Source organism: Grampus griseus (genome assembly GCF_964374135.1).
Source record: "Grampus griseus genome assembly, chromosome: 4".
Classification (NCBI taxonomy): domain Eukaryota; kingdom Metazoa; phylum Chordata; class Mammalia; order Artiodactyla; family Delphinidae; genus Grampus; species Grampus griseus.
In genome coordinates this window covers 92,734,994-92,762,763 of record NC_138997.1, presented here as the reverse complement: position 1 = coordinate 92,762,763, position 27,770 = coordinate 92,734,994, and the positions used below count along the sequence as shown (strand labels likewise).

The 27,770-nt window shown below is 37.3% G+C and overlaps 1 protein-coding gene across 1 annotated transcript in view; it reads left to right on the top strand.

The window, feature by feature from the left end:
- The first annotated feature begins 7,691 nt into the window (after positions 1-7,691).
- The window catches only part of PI4K2B (phosphatidylinositol 4-kinase type 2 beta), a 33,236-nt gene continuing 13,157 nt past the window's right edge, over positions 7,692-27,770 (top strand). Inside the window, exons 1-7 of the mRNA XM_082653503.1 lie at positions 7,692-8,106; positions 16,681-16,817; positions 18,601-18,801; positions 19,418-19,549; positions 21,364-21,517; positions 23,290-23,351; positions 25,634-25,733. Of these exons, the coding sequence (XP_082509629.1) occupies positions 7,794-8,106; positions 16,681-16,817; positions 18,601-18,801; positions 19,418-19,549; positions 21,364-21,517; positions 23,290-23,351; positions 25,634-25,733 (1,099 nt within the window). The 5' untranslated portion in view covers positions 7,692-7,793. The remainder of the gene's footprint in view (positions 8,107-16,680; positions 16,818-18,600; positions 18,802-19,417; positions 19,550-21,363; positions 21,518-23,289; positions 23,352-25,633; positions 25,734-27,770) is intronic.

Below are 27,770 nucleotides of genomic sequence, written 5' to 3'. Positions count from 1 at the left end.
AGGTTGCAGCAGCCGCTCAGAATGCAATCCAGTGCTACCGTGTCATCTACAATGAGAAAAAAATAGCTACCCAGACATCACTGGATTGTTTTTTCAAGAGAGTAGATAGAACTGAATCCAGCAAGGAACCAGAACCTGTGCCATCAACGTCAGGCGTGAGTGAAATTGCAGCTTGCCCTCCGTCTCCTATTGCTGACGATCCTTCAGCTCTACCATCTCCCACCTCCTCTCCCTCCAGTCAGTAACTCTTCTTGCCTGTTCACTCGATGCCAGCCCTGTTGTACTGTACTACTGTACTTTTCAAGGTACTGTACTGTAAGATTAAAAATGTTTTCTTTATTTTTTGTGTTTGTTCTTCATGTATTATTTGTGTGAGAAGTATTATAAACCTATTACAGTACAGTACTATGTAGCCGATTGTGTTAGTTGGGTACCTAGGCTAACTCCGTTGGACTTACAAACAAATTGGACTTACGAATGTGCTCTCGGAGCAGAACTCATTCGTATGTAGGGGACTTACTGTACCTGCAAGAATACATCAACATGTATCAGAGGAAGATAACAGAATCTAGAGGCTCTACAATGTATCACCTACAATTTCCAGTACACAATAAAAAACTAACAAGAATATAAAGGAATAGGAAAGTTTTGGGGTTTTTTTACTTAATTTTTTTGGAGTATAGTTGCTTTACAATGTTGTGTTAGTTTCTGCTGTACAGCAAAGTGAATCAGCTATACATGTACATATATCCCCTCATTTTTGGATTTCCTTCCCATTTAGGTCACCACAGATCACTGAGTAGAGTTCCCTGTGCTATACAGTAGGTTCTCACTAGTTATCTATTTTATTATTTATTTATTATTTTTATTTATTTTTTTTGCGGTACGCGTGGGCCTCTCACTGTTGTGGCCTCTCCCGTTGCGGAGCACAGGCTCCGGATGCGCAGGCTCAGCGGCCATGGCTCACGGGCCCAGGCCGCTCCGCGGCATGTGAGATCTTCCCGGACCGGGGCACGATTCCCGAACCGGGGCACGAACCCGTGTGCCCTGCATCAGCAGGCGGACTCTCAACCACTGCGCCACCAGGGAAGCCCACTAGTTATCTATTTTATACATTGTAGTGTATATATGTCAATCCCAATCTCCCAATTCATCCCATCCCTCCTTTCCCCCCTTGGTGTCCATACGCTGTTCTCTAGTTGTGTCTTTATTTCTGCTTTGCAAATACGTTCATCTGTATCATTTTTTAGATTCCACATATAAGCAATATTATACGATATTTCTTTTTCTCTTTCTGACTTTCACTCTGTATGACAGTCTCTAGGTCCATGTCTCTGTAAATGGCACAATTTCTTTCCCTTTTATGGCTGAGTAATAGTCCATTATATATATGCACCACACCTTCTTTATCCATTCCTCTGTTGATGGGCGTTTAGGTTGCTTCCATGTCCTGGCTATTGTAACTAGTGCTGCAATGAACATTGGGGTGCATATATCTTTTTGAATTATGGTTTTCTCCAGGTATATGCCCAGGAATGGGATTGCCTGGTCATATGGTAGTTCTATTTTTAATTTTTTAAGGAACCTCCATACTGTTCTCCAGAGTGGCTGTATCAATTTACATTCCCACCAACAGTGCAAGAGGGTACCCTTTTCTCCACACCCTCTCCAGCATTTATTGTTTGCAGATTTTTTGATGATGGCCATTCTGACCGGTGTGAGGTGATACCTCATTGTAGTTTTGATTTGCATTTCTCTGATAATTAGTGATACTGAGCATCTTTTCATGTGTTTGTTGGCCATCTGTATGTCTTCTTTGGAGAAATATCTCTTTCGGTCTTCCGCCCATTTTTTGATTGGGTTGTTTGTTTTTTTGATATTGAGCTGCATGAACTGTTTGTATATCTTTTTTTTTTTTTTTTTTTTGTGGTATGCGGGCCTCTCACTATCGTGGCCTCTCCCGTTGTAGAGCACAGGCTCCGGATGCGCAGGCTCAGCGGCCATGGCTCACGGGCCCAGCCGCTCCGCGGCATGTGGGATCCTCCCGGACCGGGGCACGAACCCATGTCCCCTGCATCGGCAGGCAGACTCTCAACCACTGCGCCACCAGGGAAGCCCCTGTTTGTATATCTTGAAGATTAACCCCTTGTCAGTTGCTTCGTTTGCAATGTTTTATCCCGTTCTGAGGGTTGTCTTTTGGTGTTGTTTATGGTTTCCATTGCTGTGCAAAAGCTTTTAAGTTTCATTAGGTCCCATTTGTTTATTTTCATTACTCTAGGAGGTTGGTCAAAAAAGATCTTGCTGTGATTTATGTCAGAGTGTTCTGCCTATGTTTTCCTCTAAGAGTTTTATAGTGTCCAGCCTTACTTTAGGTTTTTAATCCATTTTGAGTTTATTTTTGTGTATGGTGTTAGGGAGGTTCTAATTTCATTCTTTTACATGTAGCTGTCCAGTATTGAAGAGACAGTCTTTTCTTTTGTCTGTTCTTGTCTCCTTTGTCATAGATTAGGTGACCATAGATTAGGTGCCTGGGTTTATCTCTGGGCTTTCTATCCTGCTCCATTGTTCTATATTTCTGTTTTTGTGCCAGTCCATACTGTCTTGATGACTGTTGCTTTGTAGTGTAGTCTGAAGTCAAGGAGACTGATTCCTCCAGCTCCATTTTTCTTTCTCAAGATTGCTTTGGCTATTTGGGGTCTTTTGTGTTTCCATACAAATTGTATTCTAATTCTGTGAAAAATGCCATTGGTAATTTGATAGGGATTGCACTGGATCTGTAGATTGCTTTGGGTAGTATAGTCATTTTCACAATACTGATTCTTCCAATCCAAGAACATGGTATATCTCTCCATTTCCATTTGTGTCATCTTTGATTTCTTTCATCAGTATTTATAGTTTTCTGAGTACAGGTCTTTTGCCTCCTTAGTTAGGTTTATTCCTAGGTAATTTATTCTTTTTATTGCAATGGTAAGTGGGATTGTTTCCCTAATTTCTCTTTCTGATCTTTTGTTGCTAGTGTATAGGAATGCAAGAGATTTCTGTGCATTAATTCTGTATCCTGCAACTTTACCAAATTCATTGATTAGCTCTAGTAGTTTTCTGGTGGCATCTTTAGGATTTTCTATGTATAGTATCATGTCATCTGCAAACAGTGACAGTTTTACTTCTTCTTTTCCAATTTGGAGTCCAAGGAACAGGAAAGTTTGACTCATGGTTCAGAGAAAAGGTAGTCAGTAGAAACTGACTCCAAGATGACTCAGATGTAACAATTAGCAAAGACTTTTTTTTTTAATTGAAGTACTGTTGATTTACAATGTTGTGTTATTCAGGTGTACAGTAAAGTGATATATATTCTTTTTCAGATTCTTTTCTATTATAGATTATTATAAGATATTGAATATAACTCCCTGAGCTATACTGTAAGTCCTTGTTGTTTATCTATTTTATATATAGTAGTGTGTATATGTTAATCCCAAACTCCCAGTTTATCCCACCCCCTTTCTTTCCCCTTTGGTAACCATAAGTTTGTTTTCTATGTCTGTGAGTCTATTTCTGTTTTGTAAATAAGTTCTTTGTATCATTTTTTTAAGATTCCACGTATAAGTGATATCATATTATATTTGTCTTTCTCTGACTTACTCCACTTAGGATGATAAATTCTAGGTCCATCCATGTTTCTGCAAATGGCATTATTTCATTCTTTTTTATGGCTGAGTAATACTCCATCATATATATATATATATATATACACACACATACCACATCTTCTTTATTCATTCATCTGTTGATGGACATTTAGGTTGCTTCCATGTCTTGGCTATTGTAAATAGAGCTGCTATGAACATTGGGGTGCATGTATCTTTCCAATTATGATTTTCTCTGGATATATGCTCAGGAGTTGGATCACTGAATCATATGCTAACTCTATTTTTACTTCTTTAAGAAACTTCCATACCATTCTCCATTGTGGCTAGAAAAGAGTTTTAAACAGTTATTATACATATATGCAAGGACATGAAAAAGTATATGGTCAAAATAATGAATTAACAGAAAAAGTCATCAGAGATATAGAAATTCTAAAAAGAGAGAGAGAGAGAGAGAGACAAATGGAAATTCTAGAACTGAAAAGTACAAAATTTGAAATAAAAAATTCACTGGGTAGTCCTAACAGCTATTTAGAAATGGCTGAAGGGTTGGTAAACTTAAAAACAGGTTAAACGAAATTATCCAATCTGAAAAACAGAGATAAAAACTATTAAAAAAATGGACAGAGCCCTACTAGCCTTCAAGACAATATTAAAGAGCCTAACATACATGTAATAGGAATCACAGAAAGAAAGGGAAGAGAGAATGGGGCAGAAAATTTTTTGAAAAAATAATGACAGATTTCCCCAAATTTGGTAGAATACATAACTTTAAAAATGAATAAACCCAGCAAAACCCAAGCAGGATATATAAAAAAAGAAATTCATACCACAAACATCATGGTCAAACTATTGAAAACCAGATAAAGAGAAAATCTTAAAGGCAGCTAGGGAAAAATGACATAGTAGAAATTGAGTGGGTGGGTAGAGGGACAGGATTCAGAAACAACAAAAGCTAGAGGACAATGGAATCATATTTTTAAGAGTTAAACTGGGAGCAGGGGTAGGGGGCAACATCAATCCAGAATTCTATATGCAGAGAAAATATTCTTTGAAAATGATAGTGAAAGATGACTTCAGAGAAACAAAAACTTAGAAGTTATGCATTACAAGAAATGCTTTTAAAAAATTATTCAGAGGGAAGGGAAATGATATTAGATGAAAATTCAGATCTATGGGAAGAAATAAAGGGCACTGGAAATGGTAAATATGTAGGTAAATAGAAAAGAATATACATTTTAAAAATTTCTTTAAAAGACATAATTGTTTAAGGCAAAAATAGTTCACTGCATTTAAACATAGGTGGGCCTAATGTATATGAAAGCAATCATGTAAAGAATGGAGGATAAATAGAACTACACTTCTGCAAGGTTCTTACATTTTACATCAGTTACTACAATATGAGGTCTACATGCATTGAGACACTTCAAGCATGAATATGCTAGAGTAAGCACTAAAAATTAATGTAAAGAAGTTTAGTGGAAGGTCAATAAAGGAATAAAGATGAAATATAAACAAATATTGATTAACCCAAATGAAAGCAGAAAAGGAGAAACCAAAGAACAAAAAAGGGATGAAACAAATAGAATACAAATTGCAAATAATAATAGACTTAAAATCCAATGATATTAATCTTATGTTAAATGTAAATAGACTAAAAACTCCAATTAAAAGGCAGAAATTATCAGACTGGATTTTTTTTTTAAATCAAGAACCAACTATAGGACTTCCCTGGTGGCACAGTGGTTAGGCATCTGCCTGCCAATGCAGGGGACCCAGGTTTGAGCCCTGGTGCGGGAAGATCCCACATTCTGCTGAGCACCTAAGCCCGTGTGCCACAACTACAGAGCCTGTGCTCTAGAGCCCACAAGCCACAACTACTGAGCCCATGTGCTGAGACTACTGAAGCCCACATGTCTAGAGCCCGTGCTCCGCAACAAAAGAAGCCACCATGATGAGAAGCCTGCACACCACAACAAAGAGTAGCCCCTGCTCGCTGCAACTAGAGAAAGCCTGCTCACAACAAGGAAGACCCAACATAGCCAAAAAAAAAAAAAAAAATAGATTGAAAAGGAAAAAGATTTACCAGGCAAACAGTAAACATAAGAAAGGTGGAGAGGTTGTATTATTATCAGACAATATAGAATTCAAGCCAGGAGTATTAAGAGAGATAAGGAGGGACAGTTCATGAAAGAAGGAAAGAGAAGAAAGAAAGAAAGAAAGAAAGAAAGAAAGAAAGAAAGAAAGAAAGAAAGAAAGAAAGAAAGAAAGAAAGAAAGGAAGAAAGAAAGGGTTAAATCATCAGGAAGACTTGAAAGCCTAACAGAAGACATAAAAATCATATATATATATATGCACCTAACAACACTTCAAAATGCATAAAGGCAAAACTCATCAAACTAAAAGAAGAAATAGACAAATCCACATTCACAGATTGTAATAGTCTCCTTTCAGTGAGTGATAGAACAACTCAATTTAAAAATCCATAAGGATATAGTTGATCAGAATAACACTATCGATACCAAACTGAATTAATATTTATAGAAAAAAATTGACAGTTATATAACTACTCAACTGCAGAATACACATTCTTTTTTAAAGCACACATGGGATGTTCACCAAGGGAGATAATATGGTGGGTTATGAAATGAGTCTCAATAAACTCCAGAAGGTTGAAATTTTAATGACTCTTCTCTGTCCACAACAGAATTAAATTAAAAATCAGTAATAATAACCAGGAATCATTTTGCAATATATACAAATATTGAATCATTATGTTGTATACCTGAAAGTAATATAATGTCATATGTCAACTATACTGTAATTAAAAAATAATATCTAGGGCTTCCCTGGTGGTGTAGTGATTAAGAATCTGCCTCCCAGTGCAGGGGATGCAGGTTTGAGCCCTGGTCCGGGAACATCCCACATGCTGTGGAGCAACTAGTGCACCACAACTACTGAGCCCGCGTGCCACAACTACTGAAGCCTGCGCGCCTAAAGCCCATGCTCCGCAACAGGACAAGCTACCACAATGAGAAGCCCATGCACTGCAACGAAGAGTAGCCCCTGCTCACCACAACTAGAGAAAGTCCATGCACAGCAACGAAGACCCCACGCAGCCAAAAATAAATAAATTAAAAATAGTGTATATGTGTCAATCGCAGTCTCCCTAAAAATATATCTATATAATAATTTAAAAATAGTATCTAGAAAAGCCCCTGAATATTTGGAAATTAAACAACACACTTCAAAAAAGTGAGTCAAAGAAGAAACAATAAGGGAAATTTAAAACTACTCTGTACTGAATGAAAATGAAAGCACAACATATTAAAACTTGTGAAATGCAGATAATGCAGTGCTTAGAGGGAAATGCATAGCTTTAAATGCTTATATGAAAAAAATAGAAAAGTCCAGAATCAGTAATGTAATCTTCTACTCTAATCAGCTAGAAGAGTAAATCAAATTCCAGTTAAGTAGGAAGAAGGAAATAATAAAGAACAAAAGTCAATAAACCAGAGAATAAATAATCAATGGAACCATAGATGGCTTTTTGAAAAAATTTAAAATTTTTATAAACTTCTGACCATATTAGTCAGTAGAAAAAAAAAGAGAAAATGCAAAATACCAAAATCAGGGATGTTTGAAAAAGTGACAAGGTCCTGGCTCTCGTGGACTTCTAGTGGGGGAAACATGTTACATGGTCATACAAAGAAATATACAGGTATAGATTGTGGTAAACTCTATGAGAATTCTGCAGGGGAGGGAGAGGCCGATTGGGGCTGGAGAGGGGCACCTCTGCAGAAGTAAGTTAACTTCGACCCCTTCGCTCAACGAGGAGTAAAGTCAGGCCCTCCCGGCGTCTTCCCGGCCCCTAGTAGGCAAGTGGCGGCCCCGCCCCGCGCCCCGCGCTCCCCCCGCCCCGCCATCTCAGCCGCCCCGGCCCTTCCGCGCAGGCGCGGGACGGGCGCGAGGTGGAGCTCGGCCGGCGGCCGGGCGGGGCAACTGCCGGGCGGGCGCCGAGCGGGACCACACGCTAGAGAGGTGCTTTCGGTCAGACCCAGCGGCGCCGGTTCCCCGCGATGCCGAGGCCAGATCCGGACGCCTCGCCTCTCTGAGTCGGTCTCAGCGCGGAAGGCACAGAGGGAGGCCATGGCGGAGCCCTCCGAGCCCGGGCGGCAGGCGTCCGCGGGCGGCGGGAGCCTGGAGGAGGAGGATGAGGAGGACGAGGAGCGGGAGCCGCTGCTGCCGCGGATCGCCTGGGCCCAGCCGCAGAAGGGCGCTCCGGGGGGCGCCGTGCGGCTGGAGAAAGCTGTCGGGGAGGAGGGCGCGGCCTCCCCTAACCAGGCCAGTGACCGGGAACTGCTGCTGCTGCCCAGGGATGCGTCTTTCTTCTCTTCCCTGAGTTTGGGGTGCCTGCGGAGCTCGCCCACCAACCTGGACCGGAACCACCCCGTGGGTTCAGGTGCGATCTGGCTTTTCCCTTCCCCGGCGCCCTGCCAGTGCGCCTGTCGCCGCCGCCGCTCAGCCCCCCATTCAAGCCCCTCCTTGGGTCCCTACCCCCGGCTTCTTTCGCTGTCTCCCGCTAGCCCTTGCCTAGTAGGAAAGGCTCTTCGCCGGGCATGAGGTCCGGCGCACAGGCCGAGGGGTCAGCCGCTGGGCACACCTTGGACACCTCGCCTTTGTTTCCTGCTCCCCCGTTTACTCGCACCTTTTCCAGGGGCTATAGGCTGCTTCACCTGAGGCCCGGGGTTGTCATTAAACACTGATCCTTGAGGCCTCCCCTAAGAGTGAGCCTAAACTTTTGGAAAAGTTAACACTGTAAAATGACGTAAGTTGTTTGGTCAAGTTTGGACTTGAGTTTGGGGTTAAGAACCCTGAGCTACCAGGAAAGTTGGTGAACTTGCAAGGTGGATGACAGCCGAGAGATAGAGAGCAAGAATATCCGGTTGCCACTAGGACACGTTTCAAAAACTTTTGAAGTTAAATATTGTTACTGTAACATTAGCCAGAGGGCGCAGAAGCAGTTGAATTTCTGTACCTGCTCTCTCTCTTGCAAAGTTTCCTTTCTTGAGTCATTTCTATCTTTATACTTTAAAAAAAAAAGAAAAAAATTTTTCACTGTTAAGCAGACTGACAGCTTCAGGTGAAAGAGAGGATAATTGAAATAATGTTGAAAGGTATGTGACTGCAGGCATTGATATTTATTAATAAATCGAATTTTTTGCCATGATCGAGTCGAATAAGGCTAATTTGATAGTAAAATAGAATAGGCTTGTAAGAGTCCTAGGTAGAGCTGAGACAGGCTAGTTTGTAAAATGGCCATGATAACACCTACTTGCTGGTGGTAAGGATGGTTTAAATGATGAGATGTGTGCATTGTGCCTGGAGTTTCATTCCACCTGTGAGCTTAAAGAAACGGCACAGAAAATGTAGTTTTCATTAATGCTGCTTAAGTTTTTCTGGAGTGGTTAGATTTTACATGTCCTGCTATTAGTACAGTAATGGGGCTTCTACGATTTAAAGAATTCTGGATAGAGTAGGTTATTCTAGTTGTAGTTGAATTTATGGTCAAATATTCTAGAGTAAATAAATCAGAGCAGCCCAAGGGAAGCAGACTTTAATGAATAAAGCTTTAACACACCTGTCTAATATACAGATCGGCTAGCTACCCTTATGTTAGCTTTGGGATGCATTGACAGTACAACATTTAACAGAACAAACAAATATGCATTTGCAATCAAATCACAAATGGATCCACATTCACCCAGCTACATTGATAATATGGGTGTATATTACCTAGAAACTGGTCTGTGAAGTAACTAAGATTTGTGCGGCTAGCTTGCCTTTTTCTACCCAAAGTTACCTGTGTAGCTAGATTTTAAAAGAGCCTAAAACCTTAAAAATGCATTTATTCTATGAAGGTGAGGTTTTGTAAACAAATGATATTAAGGCTAGAGAAAGTCAAAGTGGAGATAGAGTATAATATTTGAATACAAATGGATTATTAAAGAGAATTCCAACCTTTTGAATGGCAGTAACTTACTTATATCACAGTTTACAGTTTGCTAAGATCTTTTTTTTTGTATATTTCATTAATTCTCACAATATCACAGCAAGTTAGTTATTTACCCCCATCCTGAGTGTGAAGACTGAAAATGAATGAAAACTGTAATAACTAGTAGTTGATAGAACTTCAGAGGTAAGCCAAGGTCAAGGTCCAGGAAGTGGAAAAGCCAGACTGAACCTAGTTTTTTCATGTCCTACAGTTTTTCCATTTTGCTGTAGATCCCCAAGTGTTATAAAATAATTGTTAACTTTTGTTTACTTATTATGGAGGTCTTATTTTTAATGGATTTAAAAACAGTTTTGAACTGTAAAAACTATTTTTAAAATTTCAAACCATTCTTCTAGAAAGTTCATGATTAATTTAACTAGATGATTAAGTTTAGTTATTTTTTGAGTCCATTAACTTGCTTTGTCCTTTACCATCCAATTTCCATGAAGCCACCTCTCTAGTTCCAAGATATTCTTGCCTTTAGATTAATATTAACATTTATGATGCTTAACTATTTTATGTAAGCAGGAGCTTTATGTACTTTACCCAGTGGAAGAATGTCATATGTCTGTTATCTTTACTTGAACAAGACATGTGACAAAGTCTAGAACCTGCATAAACATAGTGTGGTTGGATCAATGTCAAAAGGATTAGTGGCATTCCTTGTTCCAGTTGTCATTTTAATCAGTGAGTTGAATAGTAGTAAAGATGATAATAGTTAATACCCACAAAACAGTTAGTACGTGCAGAGGGCATAGTTCTATGTGCTTCACATATATTAATTTATAACGAACCCTATGGATGTGAACACTATTTTTTATTTATTTTCATTTTAAGGAAGCACAGAGAGGTGAAGTGAAGGTCCCGGTTAATATAAACCAGAGGCACTTATCAATTTTGTTGGAGAGCCTGGCAATTAGAGAATGGTGTTAGAATTCGCAAACAGCTTCTAAAGTAAAAGAAAGTGTGTGTTTAGAAGCCATTTAATGATTCATGGTGGCTTATAAATGTACGAACAAAATAAAATCATTTAAAAGTAAGGAAGAAATATGAGAATGGGAAATAAGAGCAATGAAATAAATAAGATGGGGGCCGGAATAAGAGTACACAAAATTAACATCACACACTCGATACAGGCAGCCCACAAATTTGATATTTAAGATTACCGAGCAGCCAACTTGAGAGAAACACAATCACTCTGTCCATAAAGTTAAAACAGACTAGTTATTTGAACCAAAACAAAACTGGCCAAGGATAAACTGTCATGTATTCTCTTGGAGAAGAGATTATATGCTGAGTAATATCTTGGTAATAAAAGTGATGACTTTCACAGGAGTGTTGCTTACAACTTCCCTGAAGTTCATTTCAGTAGAAGTAATTCTAGTGGGTGGTGTTATCAGTATTGCTGGGTCTAGATTCGAGATCCTGATAGTCTGGCTTAATTTAGAGGAAGGTATTAGAAGAGTGGATATCCCGTGGATCTTGACAATCCTCCAAAGCTGAACTTTTGAAAGGGAGTGAGCAGCAGTGTGTTGGAGATTATTCCTCAACCAATAATTAGAATACACTTATTCTCGTTTTCCATTTATTGCAGAGATCCATCATTCAGCAAATGTTTCAGTGTCTGTGGGGTGCCAGTGGAAATTGAGGCCTTGGGGAAACAGTGGTGGCCAGATATCAAATGGATGTCCAGTCACGAGCCTTGTCCCCATGCAACCTTATAACCTCATGAAGGAAAGAGTCAATTAAAACAAACAGTTCTAACAGAGGATATATGTGCTTGGATGGGGAAAGCCAAGGCTTCCATAGAGCCATACCCTGGATTTAGGGGCCAGGGAAGATTTAGCAGAGGAAATAGCATCCAATTTGAGACTTGAGGATGAATAGCACTGGAACCCCTGAGGGTTCCAGTTTGGGTCAGATTGCCAAACTTGTGAGCCAGCTACTTTTCTTTTTAGAAAATATTCTGGCCAATGGGTAAGATATATTCCCAACCCTTAGGTGAGGAAGAGTTCATTTTGATTTATTTATTTAAAATGAGAGCTTGATAAGTTACCATGCACACTTATATAAAACTAAATATAAGCGGTTATATAAGGGGTTCTCTTAATCCATTTTCAATTTCTGCTTATCAGAGGATCAGCTGTAACCCTTAAGTGTGGTTAAGGGTTTGTTAATAAATAATTCGCAAATTTATTGAGGGTTTACCATGTGCCAGGTACAGTTTTAAGCACTTGGCATATATCACAGGACAAAACAAAGCTCTCTGCCCTCCTGGAACATAGATCATTTTGTTATAGCATTGCAAGGTGATCAGATGAAGTTGAAGGATGGATAAGAATTAGCCATAGAAAGGAAACTTGGCATATACATCAGAACAGCATGGACAAAGGTTCGGAGGGTGGGCTGGATGCCTTGTGAAAAGTGTGGAGTTTGAATAGGACTGGAACTTGACTAGAAGGCCACTGCTTCTTGGAGGAGTGCCAAAGAGAGTATACAGAGATAGAACTCACATGCTCCTCAGAAAATTGGAATTTTTTTGATACAGGGACAAATAAAAATCTCATAGTTTATTTCTTAAAAGGGAGAAAGTAATTTTAACTGAACAAAATTTAAAGAAGATATAGCTAATTAAGCCCTCAGCTATTAAAAATCAAACCAAACAATGACAACAAACCTTCAAACCAAATCTCCATGGCACATTTATCTTGAAGTGTAACTTTAGGGTGTGTTCTCCAAGTTAAACTCATTGCTAAATACACATTTAGGTAAATAAAATGAAGAAAGTTGTAGAATGTAATTGTGAGTTATGAATCAGAAAAATTACTAAAAAATAATTACTTTGATTTTTAGAATAGTTGATATATAGTCTTTTTTTTTTTTTTTTTTTTTTTCTGGCAGTAGTTAGGTAGGACCAGTTGTCTTTTAAGTGCCTTTCTGGATTGTGATGGTAAATCCAGACCATTTTCAAAGAATGCCAGTTTTCATGTAGGGAGATAATCTCATTTATCCAAAAGAGTTGCTCATTAAAGGGACAAGTTAAAGAAAAAGAGATTGAGAACATCCAGGCTGATTTTTTAGGAATCGTTCTGATCTGATTTTGGTTGAAGCTGAATTATTAAGTATTCAGAGTATGATCCTGGGCTCCATGAGAGTAACAAAGGCAGATTCTATGATGAACTCATAAAGCTTAACCCATAAAGCAATTTGATAACATCTAATAGTAATGTCAAAGTCTGCACATAGTTTCCAAAAGAATTGCTCAAGTACAGGATGGGAGAGACCAAAAGGGGTCCAAGAGTTTAGCCATTTCAACATGAATTAGTATGACAGGACTCCTAAACAACGATTGTAATACTTGAGTGCTTCTTATTTTGGTATAGTATCAAGACTGAGAGATATCTCTATTCTCTGCAATGGGTTGCTTGATTCTGGAGACCATATTTTAAAGTGGCACATTGAAAACTGAAGCATGAAACAGGAGGGCAACTCGGATGCTGAAAAGCCTGAAAATACTTCCATATGGAAGGAGGCGGAGAATAGAGGAGACTTAGGAGAGCATGAAATGATCTTCAGCTATTTGAAGGGCTATCCCTGGGAAGAGAGGAGTAAGTAGACTTTTGTTTTGCTCCAGATGGCAGGTCTGGGACATTGGGTGAAACTACAGGAAACCTATTTCTGAAAAAGAAAGAAGTTTATATTTGTTTTCAAACAAACACAAAAAGTATGGAAAAAGGAGTGATCTGTCTTTGAAAGTGTTTAAACATTGGTCCAGAGACCACCTGCTGGTGATGTATTATGAAAAGTACATCAGTACTGTGAGCAAAGTTGAAATAAATAGCTTTTCAAGTTCTTTCTTGTTAAGAGCCCTGATCTAGAAGAAATATCATTTGACTAATGATAATTATTATTGGCATATTCTGCCACACAAATAATACTTCATTTATTCATTTAAATGCTTATGAAGAACCCACTGAATGCCAATCCCTCTTCCAGGGGCTAGGGATGCACAGTGAACAAGAAAGACAAAGTTTCTCCCTTCATTCTTAAGAATTTTCATGGAATAGATCTGGAAATAGTATATCAATTGTATAGACATGACTAAGGTACTTGGATTATTTATTCTTTTAAGTAGGTTAAATATGCCCAAGGGCCCTTTTTGTAGTATTTTTCTCAGCATAAACTTTTAAAAATTAGTAAATAATTGTTTTATTTATGTCTGAATTAAGGGAAATTTTAAATTAAGGAAAGTTTATAGTTTGAATTTTCATAAGATTGATGTGTAATAGCACTTAAATGCCTTTCAGAATAAAATGTGAATAATTTTTGGCTTGTCTACCACTTTAAATGATTAACTCTGCAAGTGTTTATTGAATGCCTTTTATGTTCCAGGAACTATAAAAGTTCTGGGTATATAGCAGTGAGAGAATCCTTGTCTTCTTGGAGCTCACAAAATAAATAAGTTATATAATATGTCAGGTGATAAGTGCTAACCAGAAAAATAAAGTGGAGGTTAGGGGAGATTGGGTAGGGTCTTGGGGGCCAATATAAGAACTTAGAGTTTTTCTTCAAGTGAGATGGAGAACCACTGGGCGGCCCTGTGAGTGAAAGTGCTGAGTCCTAACCACTGGACCACCAGGGAATTCCCTGACTTACGTTTGAAAAGGATTACCATACCTTCACTGTTGAGTGTAGAGAGATCAGTTAGGAGACTCTTGTAACAATCTAGGCTAGAGTTGATAGTGACTTGAATCACATGGAAGGAATGGAGGTGGTAAGAGGTGGTTAAGTTCTGGATATTCATTTAAGGTAGAGCTACACAGCTTGCTGTTGGCTGTGGGGGGGTGAGGGTGTGAGATCATGGATTCCAAGGTTTTTTGCAAGAGCGCCTAGAAGATTTGGAGTTGCCAGTAACTAACACAGGGAATACTGGGAGTGAAGCAGTTGAGAGGAAATGAAGAATTGAGTTTGAGGCAGTAAAGTTTGAACTGTCTACTAAACATCCAAATGGAGAAGCTGAGTATAATAGTCTGGGGTTCAGGGCAGAAGTCCAGGCTTGAGATATAAATCAGGGAGCCATCAGTGCTGATGAGGGAGAGAAGAGGGCCATGAACTGAACCTGGGCATTCCAAAGTTAAGTGATCAGGGAGATGAAAATGAGCCCACAGAAGACTGAAAAAGAGGAACTAATGAAATGGAAGGACGACTTGGAGAAGTGGCGTCTTGGAAGCCAAGTGAAGAAAGTGTTTTCAGGAGGAGGGAGTGATCGACAGGGTGAAATGATGGTGTTGGTCAAGGAAGATCAGTTCTGAGGTTGGGTTTAGCAATGTGGATGTTACTGTGGACCCTGACAAAAATTATATCAATGGAGTGGTCAGGTCAGAAGCGTGATTGAAATGGGTTCAAAAGAGAGTGGGAGAAGAAAAATTGGAGATGGTAAATATAATTATAGAAGTCTTCTGCTATAAAAGGGAGCAAAGAAATGGGGGGGGGGTGTCTAGGGGGACTTTGGAGGCTAAGAGAGATTTAAGATGAGAAAAATTACACCATGCTTTGTATGGTGGTAAAAATGATCCAATAGAGAGGGAAATATTGATACAGGAAAGAATTGCAGAAGAAATGTCCTGGAGTAGTCAGGAAGAGAGAGGTCGAGTATAAAAAGTGGAGGAGTTGATCTTAGGGCTTGGATCATCCATCTATAGTAATAGGCGGGAGGCAGAGGTTGTGGATGGGTAGATACGGTGCTGAGGGCTGATGATAGTTTTTTCTGCTTGCTTCTCTTTTCTCCTTGAAATAGGAAGATCATCTGCTGAGAGGAAAGAGGTGTTGGGAATTTGAGGAGAGGGGAGGGTATGAGATAGTTGTCCAGAAGAGTGGGAGAGTCTGTGTATTAGGGGAGTCATCCTAGTTTAGGCCGTTATAATGACATACCCTAGCTGGAGTGGCTTAAACAACAGATATTTATTTCTCACAGTTCTGGAGGCTGGGAAATCCAAGATCAGGGTGCCAGCATGATCAGGTTCTTGCTAAGGGCTCTCTTCTTGGCTTGCAGATGGCAACCTTCTCACTGTGTCCTCACATGGCCTAATCCCATCATGGGGTCCCCACCCTCATCTAAACCTAATTACCTACCAAAGACCCCACTCCCTGTATGATCACATTAGGGGTTAAGGCTTTGAGTGTTTTGAGGGACACAAGCATTGAGTCTTTAACAGGAATGTAGTATGCTCCCATGGCAACATGAAGGGCCCACCTGAGGACTGTGGTGATGAATTTAAGGGGAGACACCAGGCATTGTGTTTATCTAGTCAAGTTTAGCTGTCCAGGCATAGGCATAGTCATAGGCAGACAGTTGGGTTTATCCAGGATTGGGATTTTTCCAGGTAACCATGATGAGGGGTGGGAGGAAGAGAGTGATTTTTTGATGATTAACCATAATTTATGCTGGCCAAGGAGGGAAGTAGGGACACAAAGTGGGTGAAGACCCTTGAACAGTATATGGTAGATGGGTGCTTTGAACGTCCTAGTGGGATGGAAGAATTTCTGGACTCAGGGTGCCAGAGGGAGTGAACTAGGAAAAATAAAAGATGCCTAAAGTGAAAAGTAGGGAGAGATTGCAGGTATTAGTGATGACAGATCTGAGGTATGACTGCTGTCGGAGGCTGAGGTGGGATGAAGAACAAAAACACTGGGAGGGAGGAGTTCAAGTTAACACAAGGCATTAGCGTGATTATTTCAGTATAGGAGATCTTGTTTATCACGTGTCATAGCTTGAAGTGGGGTTAGAGGAAAAAAAAAAAAGCATCAAACCAGCCCAAACAATACTTAATTACATTTTTCTGTACCTAAATGTTTTAGTGCTAATAATCTAATCCAGTATTACAGGTCCATATTGTGAGCATTCTCAGAGCTGGTCTTTCTTCTTCTTAGCATTCTATTTAACATTGATTTTTCTTAATGCAATAATTGTTGGTTCTTCAGAGTTGAATACATTCTTGGATGATCCAGAATTTGCTGATGTTATATTGAAAGCAGAACAAGCAATAGAATTTGGAGTTTATCCAGAAAGAATCTCTCAAGGTTCAAGTGGAAGTTACTTCGTGAAGGATCCTAAGAGGGTGAGAATTTCACAGACCTACTATATATAACAGACATTTTGGAAAACACTAATTTAAATGTGAAGTCATTGTGAGTTTCTGAAGATATTTTCCTAATAAATCTGATTACACCTTCTTTTCAGAAATAAAGGTCAGTTTACTATTAACTAAAGCACTCTACTGCTTAAAAATTGAGCTATTCATTTTAAGCCATAGTTTTCTGTATTATTATTATTATTTTATTTATTTATTTTTTTGCGATACGCGGGCCTCTCACTGTTGTGGCCTCTCCTGTTGCGGAGCACAGGCTCCGGACGCGCAGGCTCAGCGGCCATGGCTCACGAGCCTAGCCGCTCCGCGGTACGTGGGATCTTCCCAGACCGGGGCACAAACCCATGTCCCCTGCATCGGCAGGCGGACTCTCAACCACTGCGCCACCAGGGAAGCCCCTGTTTTATTATTTTAATATTCGGTTTCAAGTATTTATTGAATATTCACATTTAGCTGTAGATTCGTTGGGTTTATATTCACAAGTGCTTACCGTACAGTAACCAAGCAGAGTTTTATTTTACCCTCAGAATATTTTTTCCAGCATTGTACCAGAGAAGGAGCCTGGGCAGTCTGAAGTTTGAAGGCGTTGGAATGTGACAAAGTGAAATGAGCCAAAGTATAATTCTAAGGCAGAAAAGAGAAGTTGATATGGGACTTTGTTCCACTTAGTCTAGAATTTTTCAAAAATCTGTATTATTTCTAAAAGCTTTCTGAGTGATGCATAGCCAGCAGTTCTCTTTTTCAGGAGGAAAAAAGATTATAATTCCACCCAAATATTTTTTGCAAAGACTGAAGTTATATTTTAAAACATAGGGTTTTTTGAGATTTAAATATATATATGTAGGTAATGTCAATCTCTCTGTCTTTATTCCAAGCTTGATTTCTTAATTTGTTCTTGACTTTTTTATTAGTGACTCAGACTTTATTGCATTATAAAACAGTTATATACTTATAGTAAGATTTTTATTTCTTGTCTAAGGATAATTCAGCTTCTAAATTTAATATTAATGTATTTTATCAGACCAGTAATAATGATTATAGACTTTTAGACATACATGAGCAATTTTTTTTAAGAGGAGAGAATTTATTTAAAAATCGGTTCATAAAGAAATAACTGAAAAAAAATTTAAGGTAGGAGAATCTGACAGCATAGATGTCACTATATCCTATCATTTCCTTTGTATCTTAGAGATGACTTTTTGTCATTGGATTTATTCATTTAACAGATACTTGAATGTCTACTGTGTACCAGGTACACAGTACTTAGGATATAGCCCTAACAGAGAAAGTGCCTGCCCTTTTAGAATACACATCTACTAGGAAAGTAGACAATAAATAAACATAGAATTGGGGTATTTAATAGATATTGAATAATAACACTGTTTGACCTAGGTCAGTGGTTTTCAAACATTTTAAAATCAGTGGAACCCCTTCTTAACTAGGAAGTCCAGTACATAAAATGGGTGAAATCAGTGGATGGGGTCTTAGAGCCCTGCCCTCCCCTCTTCTCTCACCTTCCCTAGAATTTCTCAGAGCACGGTTTGAAAACCATTAGCCCAAAGGATTATTGATTTTAGATTGTTGAATGAGAATGCGTATAAAACTGTTATTGGTATTAAACCTCTTAATAGTTAAGAGTGATGCCCAAATTTGTGGTGGGAAGAAGTAGAAAATGATCAGAATGCGTTTTATGGATTATGATCTCTCTGTCTTAAAAGTCTAATAAAATTTCTACTTTTGTTTTCCCCTATAGAACATTATTGGTGTGTTTAAACCCAAATCGGAAGAGCCTTATGGTCACCTGAATCCAAAATGGACCAAATACGTTCATAAGGTCTGCTGCCCTTGCTGCTTTGGCAGAGGCTGCCTGCTTCCTAATCAGGGATACCTTTCCGAAGCTGGTGCCTCCCTTGTGGATGAAAAGCTTCATCTGGGCATTGTACCAAAAACAAGGGTAAAGCAGAAATTGTTTTTAATCATGTACTTCTCATTTACAGCCCACTTCTCTGTGAACACTTTAGTATTATTCGTCATGCCAGAGCCTAAAGTTGAGCCCCTTTTTTTGTAATCCAGAGTCACAAATGACTAGTAAATTGATTCTAGTGTAGATCCACAAAGTATCCAAGGGAGTATCTCTTGCTCAGGTGAGCTTAGATGATGCTGACGAAAAGAGGAGAAAGAACTAGCATTTAGAAAGCAGAAAAAAATCTAGAAATTCTTTTGAAGGTAGAGATAACTGATATGCTCAGAAGACTGCTATCTTTCTGACCTTTATACATTTTTACTTGAAGTTCTACTGGAAATGTTCATTCCTAATTCTACATTTCAAGACTATTACTTCTTTCTTCCACTGGCCAATTTTAGCTGCCTCTCTCAGAAAGAAATACATGTGTGCCATTTAACCAACTTTGCCAAATCCCTTAGCCTTTCTATTTTAGATTCTCAGGAGCATTTAGTATAGTGTTAAACTTTGCTAATTTACAGCATTAGAGTGAGTTCCATGGTGTATGTGCATAGAAATACTATAATGCAAATTCTAATAGCCATTTTTTTTAACTGTATATCTCTAGGTGGTTTGGCTCGTCAGTGAGACATTTAACTACAGTGCAATTGACCGTGCAAAATCTAGAGGCAAAAAGTATGCTTTAGAGAAAGTGCCAAAAGTAGGTAGAAAATTTCATCGGATAGGACTTCCTCCTAAGGTAAGTTACTGCGATGCGCTTTATTTGGGGCGAAGTTCATCACATATTACCTGAGCTCTGTGCGCTAGGCACTGTGCTGTGGACTGTGGATATATATTAGTAAAACCGGTTTTCTCATCTTCAACAGCTTATAGTAACAAGCAGTCTCAACGCAATGTGATAAAGCTGTTGAGGATGGTTAAGTGCAGGGAGCTCAGAGAGGGTAGAGGAGGGATATTTAACCCACTTTGGAGGGCTAGGGAATTGCCAAGAGGAGGCTGCACCTAAGGCTTTATAAAGTAATGGCTGAAAGTGCAGGCTGAGAATTAGACCTAGGTTTTATTCCAACCCTCTCCACCAGTTAGCTCTGAGACCTTGGGCAAGTCCCTTACTCTCCAAGCCCCAGTTTCTGTAAAACGAGGCTAATAAAAAACTACCTCTTAGGGTTGTGAGAATAAAATGGAAAAATATATGTCAAGTACTTGATACAGTACCTGGCACATAGTAAACGATAGTAGCCGAGTTTACTCAATACATACTAGATTTTGTTTTTTCTTATCACTTTTAAATAAACCTAAGGGATGATTAGCAACTAGCTAAGCAAGGGTAGGGAGGGTTAATGGGAAAAACATTCTAGAAAAAAGCAGTAGGCTTTATTATTATTATTTTTAAATTATATTTAACCTGCAATTTTGTTGTTTTGTTGTTGCTATGCATTTATCTATATAAAAGAATTTGAGTAGAAATGCATGGTTATCCTAACTTGTCTTTAGTATTGTACTCCAAGTAAGCAGGAAGTTTTGAAAAAATTTACAAGGCCTGTTACTCCTTGCATATGCTGAAATAGGTGTGACTAAAGAAGGATATTATTTCTGTATTTATGACTACTAGGACTTCATTATGAGTGCTTTAGAGAAAACATTTAGGAAATCATTAAAATTTCATGCCAACAAGAACATAAAGTGTTAAGATAAGTGATAGATTTCTTTTTTTTGGCTGCACCGCCCAGCATGTGGGATCTTAGTTCCTGGACCAGGGAGCCAGCCTGGGCCCTCGGCAGTGAAAGCGTGGAGTCCTAAATAGGTTTTCTTTGTAGTGATTTGTTTGTAAATATTTATGAGGCCAGCTACGTTACCCATTACCTATGTGTCCTGTGCTATTTAAATTTGTATTTCCGTCTTTAAAAACTTGTTTAACATTAACAACTAGTAATTTTAGCGATAGAAAACTTTATAAAATAGACATATCTTCAAGGAAAGGACTTTTTAAAAAAACCACTATAGAGGTTGTGATTCATTGGTTACTTCTTTAAAATTTATGACAGGATCTTTAAGCTACATAGTCAAAGAATTCATTCTTCTATAAAAATAAAGTCATTTTCTGTATCTTATGTTGTAAAAAGAATCCTGAAGTATTTTTTCAGTAAGATAAAATTATACTATTATTAAATAAATAACCAGGATAGGTGTAAAATTTGGTCTTCAAAATTAACTTCATGTTAATGAATATTTTTAGAAAGCAGCATTCTTGTTGAGAATATCACCTTAAGGGCACATGTGTATTTTGTTTTTTAGTTATCCTAAAATAGCTGCTATGCTCCTTGAAAGTCTAGGATTGAGCATTTTTTATTTGCTATGTATTCTTTATGTGAGTATTTTAAATTAGTGTATAAAAATAGTTTTCTTTATAAATGTGGCTTATCTAAATTAGTGTTAACTTCGATTTTTCTTATTGTGTTCATGTAAAGTATTTTATGACAATACTGCTGAGAACTTTAAAAAGTAGTCTCTTTGTTCTTATATTTTCTTTTCTAACTATAATTCTTAAAATTATAGATTGGTTCCTTTCAGTTATTTGTTGAAGGTTACAAGGAGGCTGAATATTGGCTTAGGAAATTTGAAGCTGACCCTTTGACTGAGAATATTAGAAAACAATTTCAGTCACAGTTTGAAAGATTAGTTATTTTGGATTACCTCATCAGAAATACAGGTACTGAAGTTCTCTCATTTGTTCACTCAAATCTTGTTAACTTTCAAATTGTATTCAACTCTTGTTTATCCAAATCAAAGACATAAAATTTTGCTGCAGTAGTCTTGAGGCCACTTTTTTTTTTTTTTTTTTTTTTTTTTGCGGTACGCGGGCCTCACACTGTTGTGGCCTCTCTCGTCACCGAGCACAGGCTCCAGACACCGAGCACAGGCTCCAGACGCGCAGGCTCAGCGGCCATGGCTCAGGGGCCCAGCCGCTCCGCGGCATGTGGGATCTTCCCGGACCGGAGCACGAACCCGTGCCCCCTGCATCGGCAGGCGGACTCTCAACCACTGCGCCACCAGGGAAGCCCTGAGGCCACTTTTTCTTTACATTCCTTAGAAAACAGAGGGGTAGTACCAACTCTCCCAGGCAGAATTAATCTCGTACTGGATATTATGACTCAGAGCAGGCTCCTGCCCAGGTGACAGCAATCAGTTCCTATCCCGCGGGAGAGGGGAGTTTCTTGGCAACAGGACAAAGCCTGTTGGAAATTGGAAATGTTGTAACATTTTATGGAAAAACCCGAACAAACTTTTTGGCCAACATAATAGATAATCTGCGACAGTGGTTCCCTGGACTGTCAGGGTCAGTATTATATGGACATTTGTTACAAATGCAGTTCTGGGAGCCCAGCCCAGACCTGCTGAATGTGAGGCCAGCAGTTTGTGTTTTTAATAAATCCTCCAGGTAATTCTCATGCACCCTGAAGCTTAAGAACCACTGGTTCAAAATCTTTGCTCATTTATATTAGTTTCTGGAGAAGCATTATGTACCTTTTTATATTTACCTTTATTAAATCATATGGTCTTAAGTTAATGTTAAAATTAGTGTAGAATCCAATGGAATATTACTCAGCCATGAAAAAGAATGAGATATTGCCATTTGCAGCAGTATGGATGGACCCAGAGAATATTATACTTAGTGAAGTAAATCATACAGAGAAAGACAAAAATAATATTATATCACTTATATGTGGAATCCAAAAAAATAGTACAAATGAAGCTACATACGAAACAGAAACAGACTCACAGACATAGAAAACAAATTTACGGTTACCTAAGGGGAGAGGGAAGGAAGGAGGGATAAATTAGGAGTATGGGATTAACAGGTACAAACTACCACACATAAAACAGATAAGCAACAAGGATTTACTGTATAGCATAGGGAATTATATTCAATATCTTGTAATAACCCATAATGGAAAATAATGTGAAAAAAATATGTATATATAACTGAATCAGTGCTGTACGCCTCAAACTAACACAATATTGCGAATCGACTATAGTTCAATTTTTTTAAAAATTAGTGTAGAATCTAGAATACTCCTATAGAGACATTAGGTAAGAGCCTATCCAGGAATTTGCCTGGAAATGGGGGTAGATGCTTTTTTTCCCAAGGTGAAGAGAAATTATCCTTTTTAATAACCTTGGTTTAAGAGTTCTTGACAGTAATTGTACCTACCACAGAGTGGTTTTAAGAATTCAGTGAACTAATACATGTTAAGCACTTACAACAATGTCTGGCACAGAGTAAATCTCAATGAATGTTAGCTAACATTTATGAGTATTTTTAGTCTGTATGTGTTAAATTGGAGCCTTTAATATGTCCATATGCTACAGATAACAAATAAAGGTCTCAAAAAGTGATGACTAAATTTTTCCCCTTGGTATTAAACTATGATATCCATAAAAAAATGAAGTAACAGATTTTTTGTTTGTTTGTTTTGAAAGACAGGGGAAATGATAATTGGTTAATCAGATATGAAAACCAGAAACAAGAAGATGAAATTACGGTAAGGAGATTTTAATATATATATGTATATACACATACACACGCTATCAATTTCTGTAAAATATTCCTTGATGTTAAGTTATTTTTCATCACATCCTCTCCTTCACCTAGATCCTTGGTTTTTATCTCCTTTTTCTGTTTTTATCCTCTTTTTTCTTTCCTTCACCTGTTTACATTGTATTTTTTATTCTATTTTCAAAACCTCTGTGCAGTTTTATTTTTTATGTTGTATTAGTATAGAAGAATGATATCAGCTTAGTACTTTTTTTTTTTTCTTTTTGCGACACGCGGGCCTCTCACTGTTGTGGCCTCTCCCATTGCGGAGCACAGGCTCCGGACGCGCAGGCTCAGCGGCCATGGCTCATGGGCCCAGCCACTCCGCGGCATGTGGGATCTTCCCGGACCGGGGCACGAACCCGTGTCCCCCTGCATCGGCAGGCGGACTCTCAACCGCTGTGCCACCAGGGAAGCCCAGCTCAGTACTTTTTTTAGGGCTTTGGAAATTTGTTGTATAACCACCATATTTATTTTGCTTTTATGTAATAAAGAAAGGCTTCTAGTATTTTTTATATTTTACTAATTCACTTCTTTCTGAGCCTTATGACTCAGGATTAGGTAATACAGAATTACCCAATTAAAATGGAACCTATGTGCTTTACCTGTGAATTATAGCCATTGAACTTAAAAAAATATACTTCTAATGCTTATAAGAAGCTGGTTTTCATGTACATAATAGACTGTGAAGACCCTTAACACTATCAGAATGATAGATTTTAGATCCATTCCTATCAACTTTGACTACCCAAGTTCAAATTTTAGATATTTACGTGAGAGATATTTTCAGAATAATTTTACTAGTTTAAATCAGTTTATACATTTAAGAAAGTTTTAACCGATTAAAAATAAATTTCTCTAATGTTTACAGTCTGTGTATTCTCATCACTTAAAGCTGTTGCATAACTTTAAAAGTTTGTAGTTTTCCGTGTTCATCAAAGAAATTTAAAATTACATATTCATAGTACTCAGCAATAAAAAAAGAATGAGCTTGATATACGCAATAATGTGAATGAATTTCAAAATCCTGCCAAGTGAAAGAAGCTACACAAAATGGAAGATACTGTCTGATTCCTTTTATATAAAAATCTAGAATGTTCAAACTAATCCCTAGGGACAGAAAGCAGGCCATGGTTGCCTGGGGTGGGGTAGAGGGAGGGAGGGGACTGCTAAGGGACACAAGGAAACTTCTGGGTGGTTTCACATCTGTCAGTGCTTGTCAAATTGTACACTTTAATATGTAAAGTTTATTGTGTGTAAATTATACCTCATAAAGTTGTAAATAGAAAAAAATGATAGAAATAAAAATAAATGGCAGTTATAGCAGAAATGGGTTTTAAAATACACATATAAAAATATTCATATTTATAACAGTTCCTAAATATATTTTATTGGTATATCTTAAGCAATTGGATTTTACTGAAAACCTTATTCTTTTGCTCTTAAGTATTTTGTGCATTTTCATCGAGATATTTGATATAAACTAACAGGAACAAACCTGGCATATATCACTTGGACCTTCACTCTAATACTTTCAATTTAAAATTTATCTTTTTCACGTCTTGTTATTTTATCTAGGCCACTTAATAATGGCAACCCTCTATTTTTTGATAATAGGAAGTACTGTTTAACATGAAAAGTCTCTTGTCCCTGAGGTCTTCGTTTCCCTTACAGAAGAATGGAGAAGTTAGGAATGGCCTACATTCTGTAATCAAGAGTATCTTGAAGTTCCTTCTACTGGACCTTATTATATTTAGCTATGGTCATTGAGGAGTTTTATTTAGAAGCATTTTGTATTTGAACTAATTATTTCTATGAGACCGTAGGAAAGACTTGATTTTAATAAGGTAACTTTAAGTTGTTATCTTAAAAATATCAATATTTTGCAAATACCATACATTTAAGCACTGTATCTAACAATAAATTATCCCGAAGTACACTTTTTAAAGTCTTGATAATTCCAAGCCCTCTTCCCCAAAGAGGAAAAAAATGAAATTATTAATGCATGAATTTGTAATACCAAATTTAAAAAAAAATAGTGATTATGAAGTTTTTACTGATTCTTAAGACAGTCTCTTCCCTTAAAGGGTAAATTGGTACCTTCTGGCAACTTTATTTTTATAAGCTCTTCAGATAAAATGTCTTTAAATCTCAATAATTGTTATAAATTATCTTTTGGAAATATGCATATAAATTTTTTTATCAACAGACTATTTTTCTGCCCTTCAGGAAACAAAATGGACTGATGATAAAGAAACGCTTATTAAAATAGCTGCAATTGATAATGGTCTAGCATTTCCTTTTAAACATCCTGATGAGTGGAGAGCATGTGAGTATTTAGAACTTTCCATAGATTCTATAGTTACCCCTTTTCCAGAATAAGAAGGGAATGAAATTTATGGATATCACAATAGCAGAGGAAAAACTGGGTGAAATACAGTCATTCATCAGGGCTCAGTTCTAGGCACTAGGGATGCAAAGATGTGTACTACGCTCTGTGGGTCTTGCCATGTATTGTTTGCTTATTTTTGGATAACTGTCTGATTTTGATTTTTTGGCTTGTATTAGCCTTGTAAAATAAGTTTGATAGCTTTCCAGTTTTTAAATGTATGTAATATGGGAATTATCTATTTTAATATTTTGGTAGAATTTTATTTTCATATTTGGGTAGTATTCACTTCTAAAACAATTTAGGCCTACCTCCCCGTTTTCTAGTTAGTAGTGGCTTAACTGCCTTACCAGTCTCTTCTACAGTTAATGGTCAGGTTTTCTACGTCTTCTTGAGCCAGTTTTAGACGTTGTTATTTTGCTTTAAATTATCCATGTTATCTTGAGTTGTAATTTATGCGTATAAGTGTTTTAAAGAATTCTCTTATAATTTAAGAAATCCCCTCTGTGCATATTAAATATTTAGGGGTGAAATTAAATGGAATTTGCTTTAAAATACTTAGGGGGAGGAAAAACAAGGATAGATGAAACAAATTTTATAAGAAATTTGGGAATAATTGAATTAGGTTATTCAGAATATGGGAATTCATTGTACTAGTTTTTAAAATTTTTGTGTATGTTTGAAATATATGTAATAAATTTAAAAAATAATCTCTGTATTTATGACTATGCCTCTTTTAAATTCCTACTGCTTATTGGATTTTTTTTCACTAGACTTGCCCAAGATTGTCTATTGTAAAGCATTGACCCATATATATAATATATATGATTATATATAAATATAATATACAAAAAATATATACATAATTATATAAATATATTTTATATATATATATTTTTTGCTTTTATCAGGTAATTGACCTTCTGTTGATCAGGTTTCCAGTTTGTTTATTTGCTTTTTCTTTTTCATAATTTATGTTTTCCATTGTTATTTTCTTCTGTTGTGTTCGTGCTATTTTATTTCCCTATATATTTTTTTTCTAGGTATCATTTGGCTAAAGCACAGATTGGCTAGGTGTTGCATTGTTGTTCTGCTTTTACATATTCATACTTTCCGATTTTATTTTTGACAGGAATAATTTAGAAGTATTTTGTTTGGTTTTAAATTAATAGGGCAGTTGATTAAAAAAACTGTCCATTGTTATTTTCAAGTTTTATTGCTTTGTGATCTGTGAATGTTAACTGTGTGAATTCTGCTCTTTGAAATTTTTTAGTAATTCTTTTGTAACTTGATATATGGCCAGTTTGAAGGACTGTATTTGAGAAGAATGCGGTTAGGCACAAAGTTCTGTGTCTGTCTACTAATGAAAGCTTGTTAGTCAAATCATATTCTTGATATATTTTTTGACCACTTGATCTGTTAATTTTTGAGAGACAAAGTTCACTGTGATTGTAATTTTGTCAGTTTCTTTTTGCATTTCTTTGCGTCTCTTGCTTTGTATTTCACACACAAAGGCCTGGCGTTTTATCTTGCCGTTGGCTTGTTCTTTTTATTAGTGTAAAATATATCCCACTTTATCCCTCGCAGTGTTTTTGGCATTTCTTATTTCATCTGTTGTAACATTGCTGTACCTCGTTTCTTTTTATTAGTATTTACCTGTATTATTCTATACTTTTATTTTCAACTTTCATTATTTTGATATGACATATGAACAGCTCTTAGCTGAATTTTTTTTTTTACCCAATCTGAGATCCTTTTAACTGGTACACTTAACTCTGTAGTTTGTCTCAATAAACTACTGATGTGTTTGAACTTTTCCTGCCATCTTTTTTTTTTTTCTATTTACCATGAATTTCAATTTTTTCTTTTTTTCCTTCCTATCTTTGGTTGAACTGACTTGAGATGTCTTTGTTCTATTTTTTTTTTCCTCTAATGGTTTGGAATCTATATGCAAATTGTATTTTAAAAGTGTCAAGT